This window comes from Amblyomma mixtum, chromosome 6 (genome assembly GCF_055824585.1).
Source record: "Amblyomma mixtum isolate Tamu chromosome 6, ASM5582458v1, whole genome shotgun sequence".
Lineage (NCBI taxonomy): Eukaryota > Metazoa > Arthropoda > Arachnida > Ixodida > Ixodidae > Amblyomma > Amblyomma mixtum.
This window is the reverse complement of record NC_143017.1, coordinates 32,599,639-32,624,616: the sequence shown is the minus strand read 5'-3', so window position 1 is coordinate 32,624,616 and position 24,978 is coordinate 32,599,639. Positions and strand designations below refer to the sequence as shown.

The 24,978-nt window shown below is 49.3% G+C and overlaps 1 protein-coding gene across 1 annotated transcript; it reads right to left on the bottom strand.

Annotated features, from left to right (window-relative positions):
- Positions 1 to 14,298: 14,298 nt before the first annotated feature.
- Positions 14,299 to 15,570, bottom strand: LOC149338742 (uncharacterized). The gene has a single exon (XM_089550789.1). It carries the CDS (start codon positions 15,568 to 15,570, stop codon positions 14,299 to 14,301), a length of 1,272 nt encoding a protein of 423 aa, XP_089406915.1.
- Positions 15,571 to 24,978: the final 9,408 nt, after the last annotated feature.

Here is a 24,978-nt window from a genome sequence, read left to right as displayed (position 1 = left end):
GTTGAACTTGAACGCACATTTGGTTGTCCACGATCATTGTAGACGTAGCGGACGCCTCCATCGTCGTAACGGACGCCTCCATCTCGGCCGCCGCCGTGGAGTGCGGCAGGCGGCGACCGGTGCGACGGTGCTGGGCCTAGCGTCCGCGGGACAAGCTTAGGCCTAGCACTCTATCCCACGGCAGCGGTAGAAAAAGTCACAAAATTTGGCAAAGAAAAACGCACCTCTAGGGTCAGCTGGTATCGGTCGATGCCGCTCGCCTTCACGGACACATTGGTGCAAGGAAAACTTTGTTTCGAGGCAATTAGCACTGCGTAATTGGTTAGCAGTGACAGAGCCGATGTGAACACGTCTGCTCCGGCGGCATGGAGCCAGCGTTCCCCACATGCGCGTAATGTGAGGGCTGTGCGGTGGCCCTGAGACCTTGCACGGTCCAAACTCGCTCGCTTAATAAAGTTTTCCATCCATCCATCTTGGCGACTTGTTCGCTCACGAGCCGTAGTTTCTGGGGGGTGAGGAGGGTTCGAACCCGCGTACTCCGGCTCGGTAGACGAGCGCTTCACATGATTTTTGTTTTCCTTTCGAGGAAAGGAAACGGCGCAGTAACTGTCTCGACTATCTCGGTGAACACCCCAACCGCGCCGTAAGGAAAGGGATAAAAAAGGGAGTGAAAGAAGAAAGGAAAAAAATTTCGTTTGGTTTATTGGGTGTCGCGACGCCGGACGTTGGCCCGAGTCTAGGGTAGCGAAGACCAGCGAGGCGTCGAGGAACCACGGAGGCGAGGAGCTCTCGTAGGCGAATTAGAATTCATTTACATCTTTACAGATGGAGATTTCAGAGAATTCTGCCTCCTACAAGGCGGAAACACCGGGTTTTAAGCCTTGTAATGTCCCTAGGTCCCTAGGCAGGGAATTTGTTGTCCTTGGGCACGCACCAATCGAAGAGCACAAATTGCCATTCTTTTCACACGGCACCATAAAGGCCCGCCCTCGAATTCCTGCACGTAAGCCACAGCACGTGAGCACACACACCACCAGCCTTCCGCAGGCAACCGCTGTTTCTCACGCTGCTAACTTGGAAGATCGTGTTCTCGGCGGGTCCGCTCGTCCTCCTGTAGGCTTGCTTCTCGGCGATGTGTACGTTTCTCCAAACGGCGGGTTTCGGTAAACCGACCCCGGCGCGAAGCCAGCGTTGCTTGTGTTATGCCCACGCCGTCGCACCTGGGCGAGGTCGCCGTTCTCGGGTAGCCTTGTATATCTTCTGCCTCATCCGGACACTCGAAATGATGCGAACTTGAGCTCCGTGTACGGCCACGCTCTACGGCAACCCTCGTCGACGAGTGCTTGTTTCCATGCCACGGTTGCTATCCGCCTTTATGCGCTCCACGGTATACTTGTCATCAATGAGACGCACCGGCGCCTTCGTATAGAGTTGAGACATTACAGCTCCTCCGCCGACGGGATGATCTCGGACGGCGAGGAGTGTCGGCTGCTCGACGTTAGAGATCTGCATCATCGCCCGGTTGATGGACACTCCTGAAGGGTAAAGACTAGCGCCACAGAGCAAGCAAGCGCCAGCAAAAGCTTCCTGGCAACCAGGCTGTTGCATAATAAGAAAGGTCCTGCCCAATATCGGATTTCGCGGTCATTGTCACACTGTACTGTGGTCTCTTTCTTTAGCAGAACAAGAAAGAAAAAATCACTAGGTTACATAAGCTGCTAAAAGAAAGAATCACTGCAACAATACTTAGCATAAACACTTAAAAGAGCAATGAATATTTCCCTTGTTCCTGTAGGCGGTTAAAAGGCACGGCTCAAGCCATCGACATTCGCGTTCGCCTTTCCTCTTTTATACCGCACATGAAAACTCAAATCTTGAAGCGCAAGGCTCCATCTCAGCAATCGGGGGTTTTTGCCTGACATTTGCGATAGCCATGTCAGCGGGCAGTGATCCGTCACAAAGACGAACGGGGTTCCGTAGAGGTAGCATGCCAGTTTTTGGGATGCCCAAACGAGGCATGCACACTCTTTCTCACACGCACTATAGGCCTCCTCTCTCGCTGTTAGCTTCCTGCTTGCGAAGAGCACTGGATGTTCATTCCCGTTTTCGTCTTCTTGACAGAGAATAACCCCTAATCCACGGTTACTTGCATCGCATTGAACGACAAAGGGTCTATCATATCTCGTAGCACGCAGTACAGGAGAACTGGACAGGGCTGTTTTCAGCGCCTGAAAAGCACTGTCCATTTCTTTGCTCCACCGTACTCTCTCTGGCGCGTTTTTTCTCAGTGCGTCTGTCAATGCAGCGGCAAGTTCAGAGTAACGGGGTATGTATCTTTGATAATAACCCGTAAGCCCTAGAAACGCTCTTATTCCGGACTTGTTTTGTGGCTGCGGATATTCAACCACTGCCTCGACTTTCAAATCATCCGGTCTCCTTCTGCCTTGCCCCACGACGTGCCCCAAATACCTCACTTCTGCTCGCGCCATTTGGCACTTTGCGGGCTTCACAGTTAGACCTGCGTTCATCAGACGGTTGAATATGTCTCGCAGGTGACAAAGGTGCTCTTCCCATGTAGCCGAATATATAGCTATGCCATCCAAATAGGGGAGAGCGTAAGTCTCCGCGCCTTTCAACACTCGGTCCATGAGCCTGGAAAAGCAAAATGGCGCATTCTTTAGACCGAAACTCAAGGCAAGGGGTCTGAAGGTGCCCGTAGGTGTTACAAAAGCGGCGTACTGGCTAGCTCGTTCGGTCATAGGTACCTGCCAGTAGCCCCTGACTAAATCCAAGGTAGATACGTAGTTTGCCGAACTCACTTTCTCTACGCGCTCTTCTACGTTCAGAATATGGTAGATCTGATCTTTGGTTATTGCATTTAACTTCCGATAATCTACGCAAGGTCGAGGGTCTTTTCCCGGAACTTCCACAAGTATCATAGGAGACGCGTAGGCACTCTCGCACGGTTCGATAACTCCTAGCTCGAGCATGCGTTCTACCTCCTCTTTCAGTATTTCCTGCTGACGGGGAGCCATTCTGTAAGGCCGTAATTTGATCGGTACATCAGACGTAAGCTCGATATCGTGAGCAACAAGCGCTGTCCGCCCTGGTCTCTCGGAGAAGAGACCGTCGTACTCGGAGATTAAACTGTGCAAGTCAGCCCACTGCGTCTCGGTCAGGCCTTCAGCAGGCGCTGCTACTCTCATAACCTCCTCAGCCCCAATGCTTTGTCTAGAGCCTTTCAGCTGAGGAATCTCCGTGTTTAGTTCCTCACTGACGTTAAGAGCCATGTTGACTGTCTCTACCTCTGCGACATATCGTTTCATGAGGTTGTGATGATAAATCATGATCTCTCGGCGCCTTCCTTTCCGTTCGATGGCGTAGTTCGTATCGGAAAGCTTTTTCACAACTCTGAACGGTCCTTCCCATTGAACCTCGAGCTTATTCATTCGCGATGGTCGCAGAACAAGGACTCTGTCTCCTTCTTGATACGACCGAAGTTTTGCGTTTCGGTCATAATAACTTTTCGCCCTAGTCTGCGCCTCTTTCATGTTTGCCTCTGCGATTTCTCGGCATCGGTGAAGCCTACCAAGCAAGTCCAATATATATTCGACCACAGTAGGGTCTGTGCCTTTTTCCTCCCAAGATTCCCTTAGTAGGCGTAACGGTGAACGTAAGGTCCGCCCGTACACTAGCTCTGCCGGACTGAATCCAGTCGCCTCATGAGTGACTGTCCGCAAAGCAAATAGCATAGCGGGGACACATGCGTCCCACTGGCGTTTCTTTTCAAAGATAAGTGCCCTCAGTATGCGCTTCATTACTGAGTGGCACCGTTCAACGCTGTTTGACTGCGGGTGATAAACAGAGCTATGAATTAGTTTGACCCCGCACCTCTCCAGAAAACCGGATGTGAGGACACTCGTGAACATCGTACCCTGATCGCACTGAATCTCTTGAGGAAATCCTATTCTTGAGAATATGGACAGTAGTGCGTTGACTACTTCCACGGAACTCTGTTCTTTAATGGGGATGGCCTCTGGAAACTTTGTGGCTGGACAAACAGCAGTCAGCAAGTATCGATGCCCTGATTTTGTCACTGGGAGCGGTCCCACGATATCTATTACTAACCGATGAAATGGCTCCGAAATCAGGGGTACGAGTTTGAGTGGAGCCTTCGTCTTATCGTGCGGTTTCCCCACTCTCTGGCAAGTGTCGCATGCCCTGACATAGTTTTCGACGTCCTTGAAGCAGCCGGGCCAATAAAATTCAGACAGCAAACGGTTTTTCGTCTTACGGACCCCTAAATGTCCCGACCAACCTGCTCCGTGACAAAGGGACAAAATGTCGGCCCGATACCTGGCCGGCACCACCAGCTGGTCGAACATACGGCCTTTGGCGCAGCTGTAGTGTCGATACAATATTCCATCTTTCACTAGGAAGCGCACATTCTTACGAGCTATTCCTTCCTTAGCCGTTTCCCTCATATCTTTGAGCGTCGGATCTTCTGCCTGCTCCTTAAATGAGAGTGTCCCTGGTCACCCTTCCAAGAATTCGGTCTAGTGAATCTGACGATGGAAGCACAAACAATCCCTCACAATCCAGCACGGCGCTTTCTGATTGCCCTGGCCGGTTTGGTTTGTTTCCTTCCGCCTCCATCACCGATTCATCCGAGGGTAGTGCGGACGGTTGCTCTTCAGTTTCATTCTGTGTGTCTGAGTTCTCACCTTCGCTCTCTTTGTGGCCGCCCTTCTGCAATGTTGGAGGCTGTGCACTAGTGTCATGGATTTCTGTCGCATCCTCATCCGAGTTACGCACCGTCGTCTCCAACTTAGCAGCGAGTGCACGCGCTTTAGCTCTTGTCAGAGCCTGAACAGTCCCTTCTGTCAAGGTTATTCCTTCATCTTTCAGAAGTCGGTCAGTTCGGTTAGAAAACAAGTACGGGTACTGTGGGGGTAGCTTGGCTGAAACTGCCGCCTCAGTATGAACCTCACCGAACGGCCCGCTTATGACCACGTCTGCTACTGGAAGGCAAACGCTCGATTCTTCCAGTATAGGTTTTATCCAGGCGCATTTGCCGTTGTATTGCGTTTGTTCAACGTAGTCCGGATGTACAAGGTCAATTGTCGCTCCGCTGTCCCTGAGCACCCGACATATCTTTCCATTCACAGTAAGATTAAACAAGTATGGGCTCAGCAGCTCCTCATTTGAGGCTGAATCGCAAGCGTAAGCAAACGTTACTTTTGGTTTGCGACATCCTGCAGCGATGTGCCCAGTTTCCTGACAGTTATAGCATGTGAGCGGCCTGCGCGCCTCAAAATTTTTTTTCTTTGAGCGGTCATCATCTCCCTTTTTCTCTCGCTCACTTTGCGTGTTCTCAACTTTAGTAGGCTTTATCGTAGCCTCTGGTGTATCATGCTTCGGCTTTGGTGCCGCTCTCCACTGGCGCTCTGTCCAGCTCTTCCCCCTGTCAGCCGGCCTGGCGGAAGAAACCTCCTCTCGTACCCCTCGGCGGGAGACATACTCGTCCGCCAGTTCGGCCGCTGCCTGCACCGAGCATACAGTCGCCCTGTCTTGGATCCAAAGTTTCATCGACTCTGGAACTTTCGAAAGAAACTGCTCGATGGCGATAATTTCTAGAGCCTTACTAAACTCATCATTAGCTTTGGTGCCTTTCATCCATTCCACTAGGTTTGCCTTCAACTCATAGGCAAACTCTGCATAGCTAGCGCCCTGCTTCTTTGTTAGGCTCCGAAACCTATGCCTGAATGCCTCTGGCGATAAGCGAAATCTCTTAAGAAGGCTTTCTTTCACTTTGTCATAATTGTCCGAGTCCTCAGCAGAGAGTCTTGCGATCACATCCGCTGCTTCGCAAGGTAGCAAGCTCAACAACCGTCGCGGCCAAGAGCTGCGACTAAACTGCGCTTTTTCGCAAGCTCTCTCGAAATTAACGAGATAGAGGCCTATGTCTTGCCCAGTCTTGAAGGGCTGCAGCAGTTTCGATAGATCATATAGATCTGGCCGGGCCACTGCCTCTACGCCTTGAACACTGCTCGTCTTTCTGAGATCAACTTCTAGGCGAAGTTTCTCTACTTCCAGCTCCAACTGCTTTTGTTGTGCCGCTTGGCATCTCTGCATCTCTTTCCATGCTTCTTCTACTTGCCCGCTCTCGGCATCCAAACTTTCTATTGGCACAATGATATCGGACTTTGTCATCTCCGGACCGACCTTAATGCCTAGCTCCTCACTCAGACTCACGAGCTGAGTCTTGAGTAGCCGCTTCAAATCCATGACTGACAGCAGTGCGACAATGCCGTGGCCTCTACCCAGAAGTACTTTAATTCACGCTTCTGCGGCTGGCCTCACCAGGGAGAAGATTACACCTCTATCTTATCAGCCTGGCAACCAAAAGCAATGCCGGCACTCACCACTCTGCAACTGCCAGTCTCTGCGATCTCTGCGTGCTGTCATCCGTCGGTCAACCAGGCTCGATCCCACCACGCTGCCACCAGTTGTCGCGACGCCCGACGTTGGGCCCGAGTCGAGGGTAGCGAAGACCAGCGAGGCGTCGAGGAACCACGGAGGCGAGGAGCTCTCGTAGGCGAATTAGAATTTATTTACATCTTTACAGATGGAGATTTCAGAGAATTCTGCCTCCTACAAGGCGGAAACACCGGGTTTTAAGCCTTGTAATGTCCCTAGGTCCCTAGGCAGGGAATTTGTTGTCCTTGGGCACGCACCAATCGAAGAGCACAAATTGCCATTCTTTTCACACGGCACCATAAAGGCCCGCCCTCGAATTCCTGCACGTAAGCCACAGCACGTGAGCACACACACCACCAGCCTTCCGCAGGCAACCGCTGTTTCTCACGCTGCTAACTTGGAAGATCGTGTTCTCGGCGGGTCCGCTCGTCCTCCTGTAGGCTTGCTTCTCGGCGATGTGTACGTTTCTCCAAACGGCGGGTTTCGGTAAACCGACCCCGGCGCGAAGCCAGCGTTGCTTGTGTTATGCCCACGCCGTCGCACCTGGGCGAGGTCGCCGTTCTCGGGTAGCCTTGTATATCTTCTGCCTCATCCGGACACTCGAAATGATGCGAACTTGAGCTCCGTGTACGGCCACGCTCTACGGCAACCCTCGTCGACGAGTGCTTGTTTCCATGCCACGGTTGCTATCCGCCTTTATGCGCTCCACGGTATACTTGTCATCAATGAGACGCACCGGCGCCTTCGTATACAGTTGAGACATTACATGGGGTTTAACGTCCCATAGCAACTAAGACTATGAGAGACGCCGTAGAGAAGGGATCCGGCAATTTCGACCACCTGGGGTTCTTTAACGTGCACTGACATCGCACAGTAAACGGGCCTCTAGAATTTCGCCGTCATCGAAATTCGGCCGCCGCGGCCGGGATCGAGCCCGCGTCTTTCGGGTCAGCAGCCCAGTGCCGTAACCACTGAGCCACCGCGGCGGGGCCGAAAAAGGAGGTGCCGTAGTGGAGGGCTCGGAAATAATTTCGACCACCTGGGGATCCTTAGCGTGCAGTGACATCGCGCAGCACACGGATGCCTTTGCGCTTCACTTTCATCGAAACGTGGCCGCCGGACTCGGGTTCGAACCCGTGATATCAGGCTCAGTAGCCACAGGAAGAGTTTCGGTAAGCGAGGGTGGTTATGACCTGCAGAGGGTCTCAAATATTAGCTCGGGGTCCCCTCGATTGGTGCATTCAGACATGACAGTAAATAAAGTATTGTAGTGAAATTACGCTGACAAAAATTTTTCCAGGAATTTGCAGTTCAGTGAATTACCGTTTGGCCTATTATGTAGCATTGCAATGAATTACTTTCGGATGGTAATTTGGCAGCGAAAATATTTACGTACTTTTTAAAATTACTTTTACTAAAAATGCGGCACTGCTCTTTGTGTCGGCAAAGCTTTGTCTCTCATCTGGAGTGTGGGGCGCCTCGAAAGCAGGACCGATGCATGAAAAACATGCCAGTCAGCCAGATCAGCTGTACACGCACGAATGGCGATGTGTACCCATACCTCAGCCACCACCTCGGAACTAGCAACAAAAGGAAAGCTACAAGCATTCTGACTTTTGATTTACATAATTGATCTTGTGACAGAGCCAGGAGCAAAGCTATTTGCATATGATTGTGTAATTTACACTGTCGTTAAATGCTATAAAGATTTGTTTAGTCTTTATAACTACTTGTTAAGATCAGTGGTTGGTGTGACAGATGGCCAATTTCGATAAACACAGGGAAATCAGTCTACATTACAATATCACATAACCACCAGCCATCTGTCTTTACCACAAGATAACATATTTAACCGAGCAGCAGAATACAAATATCTGGAAGTTATTATTTCTTGAAACTTAAGCGGCAAATCGCAGATTGTAAACGTGATCAGTAATGTCAATAAAAAATTAGCATACATAAAACGAACACAAGTTTTCTTCAACTTAGATAAAGCTTATCGCTTATAAGATGTCGGTGCGCCCAATGCTTGGAGTAAGCCTGCGAGCTGTGGGATCCGCACGTTCAGTATCTGATATTGGATTTAGAATTGTTTGCAAAGAGGTGCGCGCTGATTTATCTTCTCCTTATTTCGAAAGCAGGATTCCCCGGCAAAGGCGCCGTCAAACGCAAACGAACACATTCTGCGACATTTAGAGACGCAATGGCTGCTCACTGTGACCGGAAAAAAATGGTTGTGGTTTAGCTCTGGTGAAACCTGCAGGATTGCGAAAGCAACATTTGCGCGTAGCCATATATTGTTGCCTCAGCAACATTGCCCACAGTCTCGCCGTTTTGTGCGCTCTTGCACGACCATACTGCGCATTCGCGAGGAGCAAGTGACGTCACTACGTACAGCTGGCGTGCCTCGCCGCACGCGCACGCTCTCCTTTCTTTCCTTAAAAAGATGGGTGTAAAACGTTGACAACGCCAACGCCAATGAACGCGATGAACGCCGATGGCCTGTGGCTTCAGCGCCGCGTTTCTGGCACAACCTTGTCAATGCCTGCAGCTCAAATCTCTCTCTCATCACCCCACGTCAGCCATTGACCCAGGGAGCCATTATGCACACTTTCTTTCCTTAAAATGACGAGAGTGTAAAACGTAGTCAATGCCAACGCCAACGCCAACGCCAACGAACACAACGAACGCCGACGGCCTATGGCTTCAGCGCCGCGTTTTTGGCATAAAGTTGTCAATGGCAACGCATACAGCGCACACCTGTCACTACCGCCCCTTAGCTTAAAACATGGTTGAGGTGTTCCAAGAGGGAAGTTATGCGCCTTCCCTCTGGTTCAGGTGTCCACCGAGATGTGGACATCTCGCCCTCACCTTACGCTACGTACAGCATTGCATAGCAGAGCTAAGCCACTGCCAATTTTGTATACACCACAAACCACGGAGATGGTGATGCGCAAATCGCTACTGCGCATCAGAGAGAGAGAAAGGAAGACTGTCGGCAAGGCGATGGAGAGCGCGCGGCGGCGGGGCGCGCCAGCATGGAGGAAAAAAAACTGAGGAGGGAGCGTCCGGCGAGAACCTTGAAGCCTAGTCTTAACAAGTAAAGATATAGCAAAAAAAAAGAGAGTGTGTCCCCCCGTGATCGCACCACGTGATAGCGTGCGGTAAAGTCTAGCCCCGCTGCGCGCGCGCATGCTCCGATTAGCGCGGAAGACTAACTGTAGATCAACTTCCTTGCTGTAGACGCCCGCGCCATGGGTCGCGCATACGCGCGCCCTAAAACATACCGGAATCAAAACAAAAAGGACCGGCTCGGAGAGCGAAAAACTGAGGGAGAAAACGACTTCAAAACAGTCGGCTTGCGAACGCTGGCTGCGTGACGTCATGCTCCCTCCTTAGTTTTTTTTCCTCCATGCGCGCCAGCTGTACGCCGTGTGACGTCACCCGCTCCTCGCGCATGCGCAGCTTAGCCTTTCCAGCGCGCGAAATGGTTCGGCGACTAGCGCAGTGTTGCTTTCGGAACAAAATTAGCTCTGTTTTAGCCCGGATGAACCTGTACTCCGTTTCATACATAGCAGTCAACGCAGCGAAGGCTGCGGTGCCTGTTCGCGCTCCTAGTCCGCATCGTAATTAGTGCGTCGAAAGTGAAAAGAGTAATGAACTTAAAATTAAAGTAAATGTCGATATTGTAGTATAATAATAAAAGTGTTTTATTTTGCAAAAAGATTGCTTTTTTTTATGTTCTTCAAAACAAACTGCCTTAGTTTTCTGGGTTTTTTTCCGGCTCCTCCTGTATCAGGTTTTCGCAGCTAGGCCGGCCGGTGATGTCGTCTGTTTTCGTATTTCGGTTTCTGAGTCTGCGAAAATGGCACCGCTGTCTCCTACTCGCTTGTTTTCTTCGCCCACTGCGGCTTCGAAAGCATCTCCTGCTCGCCTATTCTCCAAGCTTAAGTCTCCGAAAATTTTGAAAGACTGCAAGCTGGTGATTGTCAACCTTTACTCTAGCGTAAGGGAGTGCTTCCCGGAGAAGACTAAGTCCTCGAAACTGTTGGCGAGATGACCGAGGTGAGCACTCGGACAGTTGCGAGCTTCAAGAAGGAAGGTCTCTCTACTGGAATAGGATCACCGCAAAAACGACCTAGCCAGGTGACAATATCTAGCTCTCGCAGTGTTAAATATGAGTTTTGCACTCAACGCCATCCGACTCAAGTTACATCGTATGAATGCCTACCTTTTCCCTTCGGAGCAAGTAAACAGCTCTGTGTTTTTCAAAGAAGTATTAGAGTTTGACAGTTTCGAGTTTGTACCTAGTAAACCTTTATTAAAAAATAAAAAAAAATAAAAAACAGACCAGCCGGGAGTCGAACCTTAGCCCCTTATAAAATGAACAGACAGGCGCGCGCTTCGTACCACTCAGCCACGACGCGTTTCTTTTCTTCTTTCATGGTATTTAATTACATGGTTTTGTATACAAATCTATATATACATATGTGTGTGTGTATACACACACACAAAAACAACTATTTACAGAGCACCTAGGTAGGCGCTACGTGGCACAAGCATAATAGTAGCATGTTATAACTAAAAGGCCGGTAAGTATATACAGCGCATCAGGAGAGGAAACCAATCCTGTACAAAGTCCAATTTTTTGTAAATGTCCGTTACCTGCAGCAACATTCGGATAAAGTGAATTCTGGGCGAAACAACAGGTTCAACGTTGCGATCTTGCATGCGCGTTTTCCAAAGACTATGAAGTCCAATCAGAGAATCATATTATAGGAATTCGAGTAAGGTTGGGAAACAACAAGGTAGCGCACACTGTAGGAATTTAGGAGAAAACCTTTCTGTAGCGTCCTTTGCAACACATCCCAAAACAAAATCGCGTCTTTGCAGTCTATAAAACAATGTTCAATTGTTTCAGGCACATTGCACAAGCGACAGTTTACAGAAGACACAAAAATGTTTTTCCTATCGAGCCACGTCTTGACAGGTAGAGTTTCAGTGTGTAACTTATAGAAAAATGTTTTGGTGCAAGGAGAAATTGGCATTTTACGCACTCACTTTAAAACGTCATGACCCATGAGCCCAAAGTAGACGGAACGATACAGTGGGGGCGGGAAGAGCATCGTTATCAAATCCCTGTACAGATTTTTGCGCGAAACAGAATATGAGTACTCATTTGAAAACCGAACTGTCAAAAAACGCACGGAGGAATAAACTTCCTGCATAAAGCCTAGTAAACGGGGTCGTTCAGTAAAATTGAAAGAAACTACTAAGTTCGGAAGTAGAGTCATGAAGTTAACCTGTAAGAATGCTCTAATAATCGGAAGGGAACAAGCACGAAAAAAAGAAGAAACGGGCAACCAACTGTCTCACATACATGTGCTCTAGGCCCAGGCCTCCTGCACAAACAGGCCTGAAAAGGTTATCATGCCGCATGGGCTCAAATTTGGAGGACCAAATAAACGTCGCAAATATACGATGGAAACGCTGTATGTAATGTCTGGCGCAGTGAAGGACCTGGAGTACGTAATAAATCCTTGTTGCCAGAAAGGTGTTGCAAGCCTGGGCTCGACCAAAAATTGAGAGGCGATGCGGTACAAACGTCTGAGCATAACGCTCAACAGCCGGAACTCGCTCTCTCCAGTAATGGGCACTGGATTTGTAGGCATGAAGTGGAACACCAAGATATTTAGGAGGCACACAAGACCATTCTATGCCAGCGTACAGAGGCGGAGTTGTGCCCCATGAAACAAACCATAGGCCAGAACTTTTGGAGCGATGCATTTGAGCTCCAGAAACGATGCCGAATTGATCTATTGTGGATAACACATCATCAATGCTGGGCTTGTCAATGCAGAAAAATGCAAGTTCGTCAGCATATGCTAGCAATTTCACTTCATTACCCAAAATAGGGAACCCATGAATATTACTGTTACGCAAAACACTCAAACAAAGCGGTTCCAGGTAAAGAGCAAAAAGCAGAGGAGACATCGGACAGCCTTGCTTCACGGAAGAGCGGATTGGCACACGGTTCGAGAGCTGGCCATTAATGATCAATCGTCTTGAACAGTTGCTGTAGCAAAGTTGCACCCTTTTAAGTACAGTAGAACCCACGTTTGCTCGCTCTAGAAGTGAAAACAGAAATGAATGGCGAACGTGGTCAAAAGGTCAATCTGAAGCAAGGCAAGCTGCTCATGACAGCTGTAGGAATATTCAGTTATTGTCCGCGCAGTGTGAACATTACTTTGAATGGAGCGGCCTCTCAAACCGCAAGTCTGGTGAGATCCAATGAGTACCGACATTGCAAATTGCAAGCGATTTGACAAGACTTTAGCAAAAATTTTGTAATCCACATTTGCCAATTTAATGGGCCTATAACCTTCTACGGAGCGCAGTTTTCCTTCATCAGTAGTTTTCGGAATTAGGACTGTGTGGTTTTTTGTAACAGACTGAGGAAGGGCTCCTATATCGAGCACCACTGTGAATACCCGCAGCAGGACAGGAGTGAGAATAGATTTAAAAGCGTTGTAAAATTCGCTTGAAATGCCGTCAGGACCGGGCGTTTTTGAGACAGGTAACTGATCAATTGCATGTTCCACCTCTTCCTGCGTGAAAGAGCCGCTAATAACAGAACAATCATCTTCCGATAAAGGGCTCACTAAGGTGCTGAAATACGCCAAAATTTCCGAATTATGCACATCAGGTGAAGCACTAAACAACTCTGTGTAATAATCTACAAATACGGTCATCACCTCATTTGTACTGGACACTAGTTTGCCATTGGACATCATCCCCGAAATAAACAGGTGCTTCGCATTCCATTTCATACAGATTGTACAAATTTTTCCTGAGTGTCTGCTCCTGATGTTTCCTGTGAAAGGACCGCACGGAACCAATTTCTATAGCTGTAGCACGCACGTCTTGCTTAAAAATTTCCCAAGCGGCGAACAACGGCATCTTGCTCGAGAGACAGGATTCCAGTTGCGAGCGGACACGAATGACAAACTCTTCATCATTAATTACTGAATAGTTCAGCTTTCAAAGCGCCCATTTCGGCCTAAATTTTTAACAAACACTGCCTCCGAGGCGAGCAACCACCATGCAGTGATCAGAGAACGAAACTGGTACAGTCTCACAGACCAATCCTCTGGAGACAAGTGAAGAAGATGCATAAATTCGATCTAGGCGAGCGTGAGAATGGCCCTGAATGCGTGTGAATAAGCGGAAACCAGGACATGAACTTCCGGTATCAATGAGTCCTGCATCTTCCGTAACAAGAGACAAAAATTCACCGCTCCTATCCCTGGGTGTATCAGGACCGGCCCGATCAACTGGGTCGCACACACAATTAAAGTCACCCATTAGCACAACGTGCCGGTCACAGTCCAGTAAGCTGTCAATGCATTCAAAAAGAGTAATGCGCTGTGGCACAGTATTAAATGCATAGACATTCATTAGTCGCCATGGCTTTCCATAGAGAAGAAAATCGCAGCGTATCAACCGGCCCTCATTATCGACATTATAGGTCAAGGCCGAACAGGGGAGTGTCTTGCGCAGAAACAACCAGCAACCCGCCGACAAGCCCAAAGCATGCGTTACGAGGACATTATAATCTGATAAAAAGGGCTGCATGGCCACCTCAGTATCATGCTCACTTTCAATTTTCGTCTCCTGGACGGCGATAACATCAAGGTGCCTGCTGCAGAAGAGTCGGCGGAGTTGCACCTGCCTCTGGCGAGACCTAAGGCCACGTACATTCAGTGTTGCGAATACTAACTCTGCGGAAGCAGCCATGATGACTGTAACTAATTATGCCTACAGTTCCCTGTTCCTGTCGGTAGACGGCGAAGCCGCCTGAGAACCACCGCCAGGCCTCCTGGACCGCGAACATCGGCACTCCTCCTTGTACCTCGACGCACGACGCCGACGGCGATGAGTGCTGTGCACCGGGTCCTCATCGCCACTCGTTTCGGAAGCGCAGGACGCACGGCGCTTCTGGAGCGGCTCGTCTGCGGAACCAGGTTCAGCATCCGCTGGAAGTAGGCCTTGATCCGGAAGCTGCTGGCCAGCATTGACAGGAGGAGGCGAAGTGTCCGCTGTGGTATCCGTAGTGGCCTCAAGGACGGCCACTGGTTCTCCTCCACAAGCAGCAGAATCCGGCGCCTCACATCGAGGCGGCGCTGCATGGTCATCCGCCGGCTCTTTACACTCCGCGGCAGCACTTTGGGGAACAACCGGTGCACTGTCACTCGAAGGCTCGGCTACAACGGTGGCTGGCAAGTCCCCAGTCGCGTCAAGTACCTCTGTAGCGTCCATGATGTGCTCTTGTAGAGCGTCGTCAGGGGGCCGCACACGATGCCGCAGCTTGTCAGCATACGTTACGACGCACTCCTCCGTTGTGTGGCCGAAACGCCGGCAGTCGTCACACCGTGGCGTACGACAGTGCCGACGAATGTGGCCAACGCGGTTGCAACGTAAACACAGAGGTGGTCTGCCCGGAATTAGAACAAGGCTCTGAACGCCGCACACAGTCAGCTGATGTGGAACGTCACTAACGCCGACTCCATCAGCAAGAGACAGGACGACATCACGGCTTAGAGTTCTCATCTGCTCCATGTCTGAAACTTTCCAATTTTCCGCCGAGATAGATGTCACCTTCCCGTATGCCTGAAGTGCCTCACGGATGAAGCAATCTTCCAAGCGGTCGGGAAGCCACAAAAGCTTCAGCTTCACCTCCTTCGGTTCCGGGTCAACAACAACGCAGCGGCGGCTCTTCACCAAGAGATCGCCGCACGACACGAGCTTTTCTTCTGATTGCGCACATTTGCAAGTCACCATCCAGACGTGAGACATCTGGAATTGTCCGATGGAGCTAATTTCTTTGAGGTCTACGACGTTTCGCAGCGAGTCTCTGAAATCCTGTGCCCTGTACGGGCGTCCGGCAAGATCTGCATGCAGGAAAACGGAGTCGGTCACAAGCTTACCGGTTGGGAGTCGGGGCAGAACGATACGGTAGTCATTACTGCCGGCAAAAGCCTGAGCAGTACCTCGGCCAGAGGCCGATTGAACCTTTTGTGCGGAGAACATCGAGGATGATGATGATGTCCTTGGGAACGCATCCGCTTCGAACAACGTCTTCTTCTTTCTCCCCAGCCGCGACGCGAGGTGGACAGATTTTTTTTCTTTATTGCATGGAAGAACTTCCGTAATAAAGGGGAAAACTTCAATCAAACTGGTTCGCGTCTCAAGTTACCGGGCTGCTTAATATGAGCCCGCCATAGCCCTAACTCAACACTGCATCCCCATCAAAACATCAAAATTCAGGGAGGCACACACATGCATCTAGGCACGGCAGCCAGCTTGGAGGTTCTTCGCGTGCAGCATATACACTCCTCACCAAAGCACACTGTTCACGAAACACACATTTGGACGATCTTGGTGGCTCGGCATGTCTGTCCATCATACGGCTTTTCCAAAGACTGAATAGTCCCATCAACACAAATAGATCATAAGGCACAACAGAGTTTTTGCCAACAGGTAGAAATCTATTTGTGTATGGTGTAATTTCAATGTCCTTCTTAAGAGTTCGTTGTAGTATGTCCCAAAAGAACATGACATCGCGGCACAGGATGAAGCAATGATCAGTTGTCTCAGGCACGTTGCACAGACGGCAATTCACATTCCAGGGTACCAACATTTCCTTGTCATTAAGAAATGTCTTGACAGGCAGCGTCGCATTGTGTAGTTTGAAAAAGAACGTTTTAGCGGCTGCCTGAATGCACATCCGCCTAACACGCTTTAGAACACTGGTGTCAAAAGACCCCAGATAAGGCTGCCGATACGATGGTGTACGGAACAAAGACTCAGTGAGAGCCTGGGTCATCGGTTTTCTCGAGAAGCTATAGAGGTAATCTAAAGAGAAGCGCACAGTGAGGAAATTGAAGGTGTCAGCAACCTCCTTAAGGAATCCCCATAAAGTCCCCTCACGAGCCTGCACAGACGGTGCGAATAAGTAAGGCAAATGAAAACTAAGCCGCCTAATGAGAACATCTACCAGAAACGGGTGGTTTGCCGATTTGAAAAAGAAAAAACGGGAAACAAGTTGATGCACGAACAGGTGACCAAGGCTCACCCGCCACCCTCTAAGGGAAGGAACAAGTTGTCACGCCTCATGGGCTCCCATTGAGAGCACCACACGAATGTTGCAAATATTCTGTGTATTGCTTGCACCTTCCTCCTCGCAGAATGCAGGACTTGAAGGACATACGCGAGCTTTGCAAACAAAAATATGTTACAGACCTGTGCCCTCGCAAACACTGAGAGTTCCCTACCCATCCAAGCCTGTGTTTGCCGCCGTAGAGTTGCAATTTGTGAATCCCAGTGGGCTGTACTGTTGAGAACTTGGTGCAGCGGAACGCCTAGGTACCCAAGAGGCCTACAGTCCCAGCATATGCCACCGAACTGGCTTGCCCTAGTTACCCAATGACTCAACCAAAAGCCTTTGGATTTCTCTAAGTTAAGAGGCGCGCCTGATACATCGCAGAACTGTTTAGTCAAGTGTAAAGCCACAAGTACACCCTTTTTGTCAGTACAAAAGAGGGCGACATCATCAGCGTAGGCTAAAACTTTAACTTCACATTGAGCCAGAGAGAAACTGCGGATAGCTGCGCTGTTAATTATACTGAGACAGAGGGGTTCCAGATATAGGGCAAACAACAATGGAGACAGTGGACATCCTTGACGAACAGATGTTTCTAGTGGTATTGGTTTCGTTAGCTCCTGATTAACAATTACCCTTGTATAGGAGTTCTTATAGCACAGTCTTATGCCTTTGAGCAAGACGTCATCAATATTTACATACTCCAAGACCGCGAACAAGAAATCGTGCCGAACTTTATCAAACGCCTTCGCCAAGTCAATTTGAATCAGAGCTACTTGGCCTGTCTCATCTGATACTGTCTCTAATACTGAGCGTGCAATAAGGATATGTGTTTGAATACTGCGGCCTCTAATACCACAGACCTGATGCGAACCTATCAAGTCCATAATGACGAGCTGCAGACGACTGCAAAGAACCTTGGCAAAAATTTTGTAATCAACATTGCAGAGGGAAATTGGACGATATCCCTCAACAGTTTTCAACCAATTAGTATCTTTGCTTTTGGGAATTAATATTGTGTGCCCAGAATAGAAAGTGGGAGGCAGGACACCCACATCATCAGATGCTTGGAAAACTTCCATCAAAACAGGCACTAGGCAAGGCGAAAATGTTTTATAGAATTCGCTAGTAATACCATCTTGCCCAGGAGATTTCTGGCTCTGCAGGGCAGAAATGGCTGATTGAATTTCATCCAAAGTGGTAGGTCCCTTCACTATAACACACTTACCATCATCAAGTCGATGGAAGTTTCCGAGTAAGGAACTGTAATCAAAACCCTGATTTGGATCTTCACAACTGCCAAACAACTTCCGGTAATAGTCGAAGAAAGCAGCAGGAATACCAGGAGCATCGCTCTATATGCAATCACCATACTGAATTTCCAATACTTCCTTCGCAAGAGCATTCTCTCTTTCATCACTCAGGGCCCGACGAGACGGTTGCTCGTCAAGTAACCTTCGGGACCTAGATCTTATCAAAGCCCCCTTATATCTTTCTGTCGCAAATTGTTGAAGCTCTGCTTTTACGTTATTAATCTCTTCGAGATAGGCACCCGGGCTAACCCTCTCTAGCTCATGTACCTCCGTTAGGGTGCACCCAAGCTCACGAAGGTGGCGTCTCTTCAGGAAAGCGATTCTTGCTGAGGCCTCAATTGCCAAGTTCTTGATCTCCTGTTTAAACAAGTCCCACTTTTGAAAAACGCACAGATCACGGCATCACCATACGTCTTTCAAACAAGTAGGTACAGCACGCTGAAAGATTTCGTCTGAGAGCAGACAGTTATTCATCTTCCACAGCTCCCATCGAGGGTGAAGTACATGCCGAGTGTACCTCCCTATCTGAAGAGACACCATACAGTGGTAACTGAAGAAGATGGGCCGCACCCAGTAGCCAAACACACTTGCTAACGCGTCTACAGAAACGTAAATTCTGTCAAGGCGAGCATTAGAGGAAAACTGAAAATGAGTGAAATGTATACTGTCGCCTTTTTCCTGTCCCACATCCACAAGATTATATTCAGAAACCAAATCGGTAAGTAATTCAGCCCTAGGGTCGTATCTCTTACATACCACTGATCGGTCCTCATCCCTACAAACACAATTAAAATCTCCCAACAATATAATTTTGCGGTCCGTGCACAAATGTTCAACTAATGACCGAAAGAAAAGCCTTCTATCGCGCTGCTTTATGGGGGCGTAAACACAAATAATCCGCCACTGTACACCTGAAGTTGTGAGATCATAGCATATAAGTCGCCCCTCGTCATCTATGCAATAAGACATGGCTGTCATCTCTAGCGTGTTCGCCAGGAATAGCATACAACCTCCGGATAAGCCTCTCGCGTGGCTAACAATAATGCTGTATTCCGACAAAAAAGGCTTGAGAGCAGCTTGACAGATACGTTTCGCATGTTTTTTGCAGCGGACTACTTTCGTACCTTTGGCAGCATTGACTGCTACGAGGGGGTACCCAAAAGAAACCGGACTAAATTTTTTGGTCGGCAAAGCGTCTGTGGTACCGCGTTTTGCCACTAGGAGCGCATAGAACGAACATTCCAGAGTCAGTAAACCGAGTGCCGTCGTTGAAGGAGGTCAGACTAGTTTAGGCAGAGTTTTAGAGTGACGACTGTTTTGTGTGAATGTCGTTTTTGCAATGGCTGATTTTCGTGGACAGCGTGCGCCGGTGAAATTCTGATTTTTTCTCGGAAAACGTCGAATGGAAACTCTTGAAATATTAAGAAAGACGTACAATGACGATGCTATGGGGACAACTCAAGTGTTCCTGTATGAATCCTGAATCAAAGCAACAATCATGCCAATGGAAAACTTCAAATTCACCTCGCCTCAAGAAAGCTCGTAAGGTGAAACCAAACCTCAAAACAATGCTGATTTGTTTTTTCGACGTGAGAGGAGTCGTCCATTGAGAATTTGTTCCACAGGGTCAGACAGTTAGCCAGGCTTTCTACTTGGATGATTTGAAAAGATTGGGCAACAGTGTGCGGTGGAAGCGGCCAGATTTGTGGCGGTCGGGTGACTGGTTTTTCCATCATGGCAATGCCCCTGCTCACACAGCCCTGTCTCTACGACAATTTTGGACCAAAAATGGCATGACCCCTATTCCTCAACCCTCCTACTCTCCCGACCTTGCCCCGTGCTACTTTCTTTGTTTCCTAGAATGAAAAAAATAGGTGAATGGAAAGCGTTTAGCTGATGTTGCTGAGGTGAAGAAAAAACGACGGAGGCACTGTCAAGCATCACAAAAGATGAATTTAAACAATGTTTTGAAAAATGGAATGAAAGATTCGACAAGCGTATCATTGCAAGTGGGGAATACTTTGAAGGAGATTGAAGGTCTGTGCTTAAAATGCCGGTTTCTTTTGGGTACCCCCTCGTATGTATGAAACGGAGTATAGTAAGACGAGCGAAAGCTCTGTTAAGTTAAACACATGAACCACAAGAAAAACGCTTTTATATAGCGAATGTCGCGTCACGCGTTTTCTGGCAGTTGCAAGAGTGCCGTCGTAGATAAGTAGGTGGGTAGGTAGGTAAACTTTAATGATAAAAAATTACGAGGAACTTTAGCGACTGAAGTGGTGAAAGGCGAAAGCCTGAGTGCTGCATTCTGCTACGCGATTGCTTGCGCGGGTAGCGATGAATGCTGCCACGAGCAAAGTGAGCGATTACACTTTCACATTCTGTTCGTGGATTCATTAGCTCCCAATTAATGACGCTTAATCTTAGCCTTTACGAGTGGAACGCGGCAGCGTGTTAAAGCGCTGCTAGGGAGTCCACGAAACGCCACCAGCCGTTCGGCGCGATGCCTTGCCATTTGAACGCAAAGCTTTCTGAGGAAAGGAAATGGAGCTGCAATTCTCTGTCATCTTGGTGGACACCTGAACCGCACCGTGCAGGACGAGAGGAAGTGGAGTGAAAGAAGAAAGAGAAAGAGGGGCCGTAATGAACAAAATGAAAATTGTATTTGAGGAAAGGAAATTACGCAACTGTCTCACATATCCCGGTGGGCACCCGTCATCCGCTTGTGAGGAAGGGAGGAAGTGGGAGTGAAAGAAGAAAGAGAAAGAAAATGAAAATTGTGTTTGAGGAGAGCAAACTACGCAGTAACTGTCTCACATATCTCGGTGGACACCCGTCAAAAGCGGTACACATTATGTGCACGACAACGATGAGTCAAAGGTGACTAGCGACACCGAGCAAGGCGATATCACTCGCGATTCCACTGACCGAGCAAGCCCGCCCCCGCCGAGAATGAATACGCGCGACGCGCTCCTCACGTATCATGATATTAATTTAAACTACCGCCTCGTCTCACTTTGCCCCATCCGCACAAAACCCTTTCCCAGCAGCACCAACGCTTGTGACGCCACCTTCAGGCTCACACCTTTCTCACCCCCCACACGTCTCGCCCTCCACCTCGGAGCGTACTCGCCGGCCTGCCGCTTATGTGACAGCCCAAGAGCCGACTACGCTCATATCCTATTCTCCTGTCGAGCCCACTTGCCCCCTGCCTCTTGGCACCTAAACAGTCCGCAGCAGTGGGAGGCTGCTTTGTCCAGCACCGAGCCGAATATCCAGCTTCGGCTGGTGACCTGGGCAGAGGACGTCGCTACTAGGCACGGCCTGGACGTCGCAACCGGCAGCATGAAGGCCACCCGCAACGTTGCTGCATAATTCTGTTTTTTTTAGGCCTTCTCACAAGACGTTTTTCACCACCCCCACCAAGAAGATGCGGGCACTCACTATCTCCGCCTGCTGATCCTCTATATTTGATTAGTAAAGGTTTGCTCTCTCTCTGTTTCTCCGCTTGATGTTAAAGCAAATTTGTCCATCCTTCAGTTAAAGCGAAAGCAGAAACGCTTGACCCTTTTCTATTCCATCGTGAATAATCTAGTCCTGATTAATAAAACAGACTATATAAAGGAGATTATTTCCCGAATAACGCGCGGGAGCGAGAGCTTGGGGTGCCTGTTACAGCCGCCGTCATCGCTTCGGCGGACACGGTTGTTGCGACGAGCGCCTTTCAATCTTTCCTCTCACATCTTTCAACTCTCTTCTGTCTGCACGTGGCAGTGAGTGTGGCTCATCCAGCGCCATCTTGAAGTCTAGGTGGCTTTGGCTCAGCCCGAGCCAGTGGGCAGACCCGTGCACTTTCCCTTTCATCCTTCCTACAGTCGCAACAACAACGAATAACGCGCAATAAGAATTCCAACCCTGTATAACAAAAAATTACCTAACACACTTCGGAAATTCTAAAGTGTGCTCGTCGAAAGCATCCTCCGTTCTGCCTCCCTTGCTTTCGCATCTGGTAACATGTTCACTCGGCGAATGACCATTCGTTCCTTGCTCTTCTGGTGTTTGGTGTTGGGGGAATCCGGCGTCCGCTGCCGCTTCCCCGAACCGCTTGGCGCGGAATCACTGGGGCAGCTCCGGAGTCATGCATGCGTCTTGACTGCCACAAGACGTCTAGCGAAGGAGCGGCGGTGCAGCTGCCACCGCCAACGCGCGCGCGCTCCTTCTATACCGCTACTCTGTGACGTCACGGTTGCTATGCACAGCTGCGAACCCCACCGGCGCGCCGGCTGCTAAGGAGAAAAAGAGGTTGCGCCGCTGCGCGGAGGAGAAGCCACAGTTGGCACGATTCCAGCGCATGGACGGACACCACGAGTATGGGCCTTTTAAGGCTTTCGTCTTACAAGATTTTCAAGAGACTGCATGAAGCATTCCTTTTTCACCCAAACAACGCGATACTGGAATGAACAGCCTAATAATATTGTACGTGCCGAGAGGCGCGAGGAATTCTCGTCTCTCTTAACTGAACCGCTCAGTAAGCAGTTGTACATATGTTGTTCATGAATTGTTTTATTGCGAAAGCAATGCTACGCTCACTAACGGCCTTTCGCGTAGCGGAGGCCGGTAGCCACGTTTGACCTTTAAAATGACCTCTGACGTAGAAACCGTCGCAGTGGACACCTGAACCACACCGTACAAGAAGGGAGGCAGTGGGAGTGAAAGAAGAAAGACGAAGAGGAGCCGTAGTGAAGAAAATGAAAATTCTATTTGAGGAAAGGAAATTATGCAGTAACTGTCTCGCATCTCTCGGTGGACACCCGCATCCGTTTGCCGAGGAAGGGAGGAAGTGGGAGTGAAAGAAGGAACACAAAGAGGGCCCGTAGTGAAGAATAATGAATTTAAGAAAAGGAAATTACGCTGGGGGTTGCGCCGCTGCGCGGAGGACAGGCCACAGTGGGCACGATTCCAGCGCCAAGACGGACACCGCGAGCATGAACGGACGCCGCGAGATTGAACGGACGCCGTGAGCACGGACGGACACCGAGAGCATGGACGGACACCGCGAGCATGAGCCATTAAAGGCTTTCGCCTTAAAAGGAATTAGAGGAACGGAAATTACGTACAGACGCTAGTGACGCTGTAGCGTGACGTCATACCAGCAGCGAGAGACGGGCTACCAACTCGGCCCGTCGGGCAACGGCGGCCGTTTGCCATGGCGCGCCGCGCTCCTCCCGCTAGAGGCGCTGGATATGCAGTATAAAACATGTGCTTTCGCAGCCGGTGGTGGCTTCGGCCGCTTATCTGTTTTTTGAGCAGCGTCCCCCAGTTGTTGCTGCGACGCGCGTCTTTTCTTTCCTTTTAAGGCGAAAGCCTTCAATGCCTCATCGTTGTAAGCAGCAGTTGTCGACAGAAAATGTCACGCTTTTCAATTGGTCGAAACGGCCGTGACGTCACAGTGCGCGAATTTCAAACGGGGCCAATTGTACTTTGCCTAGTAACCTTGCAACCAATTGAAGGGATCGTATAGTGATGCACCAAGTAAGTGGGACTGAGCTTAGTTAATTGCTTAATTACCCAATTAGCCTAATTAACTTTTCTAGTCAGGCCATATATATAAATAAAACGGCGTAGGAAATTGGTCGAGCTCGGGAGTCGAACCCCGGTCTTCGGCGTGCGAGACGAGCATGCTATCCACTCCGCCATGCCAGCTCGATGGTTTGGAATGAACAAAGGCGCGTCTAGTGAATACGGTGTCTTCGCTCACTCCCATCCTCCTCCCTTCCCTTCCGGCGAGGTTTAGGTGTCCACCGAGATATGAGAGACAGATACATTTCCTTTCCTCAAAAACCAATTTACCGACGAGCGAGGCGTAGAACCGAATGGGCGATGGCGTTCTATGGACTCCCTGGAAGCGTTGCAAGACGCTGTCGCGTTCCACTCTTAGAGGCGAAGCTTAACATCTTAACCACAAATCAGTGACCGCACTTTAGGTCAAAAAAGTGCCCCCCTGAATTTTGACGGGTGTCCACCGAGATATGTGAGACAGTTACTGCGTAATTTCTTTCCTCAAATACAATTTTCATTTTCTTCATTACGGGCCATCTTTGTCTTTCTGCTTCCACTCCCACTCCCTCCCTTCCCCTACGGTGCGGTTCAGGTGTCCACCTAGATGACAGAGAATTACTGCGCCATTTCCTTCCCTCAAAAAGCGTTCAAAGGGCAAAGCATCGCGCCGAACGGGTGGTGGCGTTCCGTGGACTCCCTGGCAGCGCTACAACACGGTGTCGCATTCCACTCCTAAAGGCGAAGCTTAAGCGTCATTAATTAGCAGTCAATTAGTATTCAAGCATTAATCAGTAATTAACCATTAATTAGTGATTTGTCATCACTTAGCAATCAGTACTCAATTACATGTGACGCCACCAGTGGCACAGAAGCAGCGAAAGTGGTTCGGAAAACGCTTTCGCCTCTACGCACTTTAGACAGTCAAAGTGCCCCCTGAATTTTTTCTCTTTCCTCTGATCTTTTAACTCTCCTCTGTCTGCACGTGGCAGCGGTGGTGGCTTGGCTCGAGCCAGTAAGCAGGCCCGTGCAATTTCCTTTCCTTCCTTCTCTCAGTCACAACAACAACAACACCTACCAGGCTTAACCAAAGGTAAGCCCCCGCCAATTTTTTTTGTTTTGTCATAACTCTATTTCATATGCCTTTTTTTAGTTTAGTATTATGCTTTGGCTTATGAGGTTTAGCGTCCCAAAGTGACTCAGGCTATGAGGAACACCGCAGTGAAGGGCTCCGGAAATTTCAACCGCCTGGGGTTCATTAACGTACACTGACATCGGACAGCACACGGGCCTCTAAAATTTCGCCTCCATCGAAATTCGACCGCTGCGGCCGAAATCAAACCCGAGTCTTTCGGGTCAGCAGCCGAGCACGATAAGCACTGAGGCACCGCGGCGGACAGTTTAGTATTATGAGTGTACTGTTTATGCCACCAACCCACTTCTATTTCATGGCGCTGGGCTGCTGAC

Excerpts from the sequence above, each read along its gene's own strand:
- LOC149338742 (XM_089550789.1), bottom strand. The coding sequence starts at position 15,570 with ATGTTCTCCGCACAAAAGGTTCAATCGGCCTCTGGCCGAGGTACTGCT.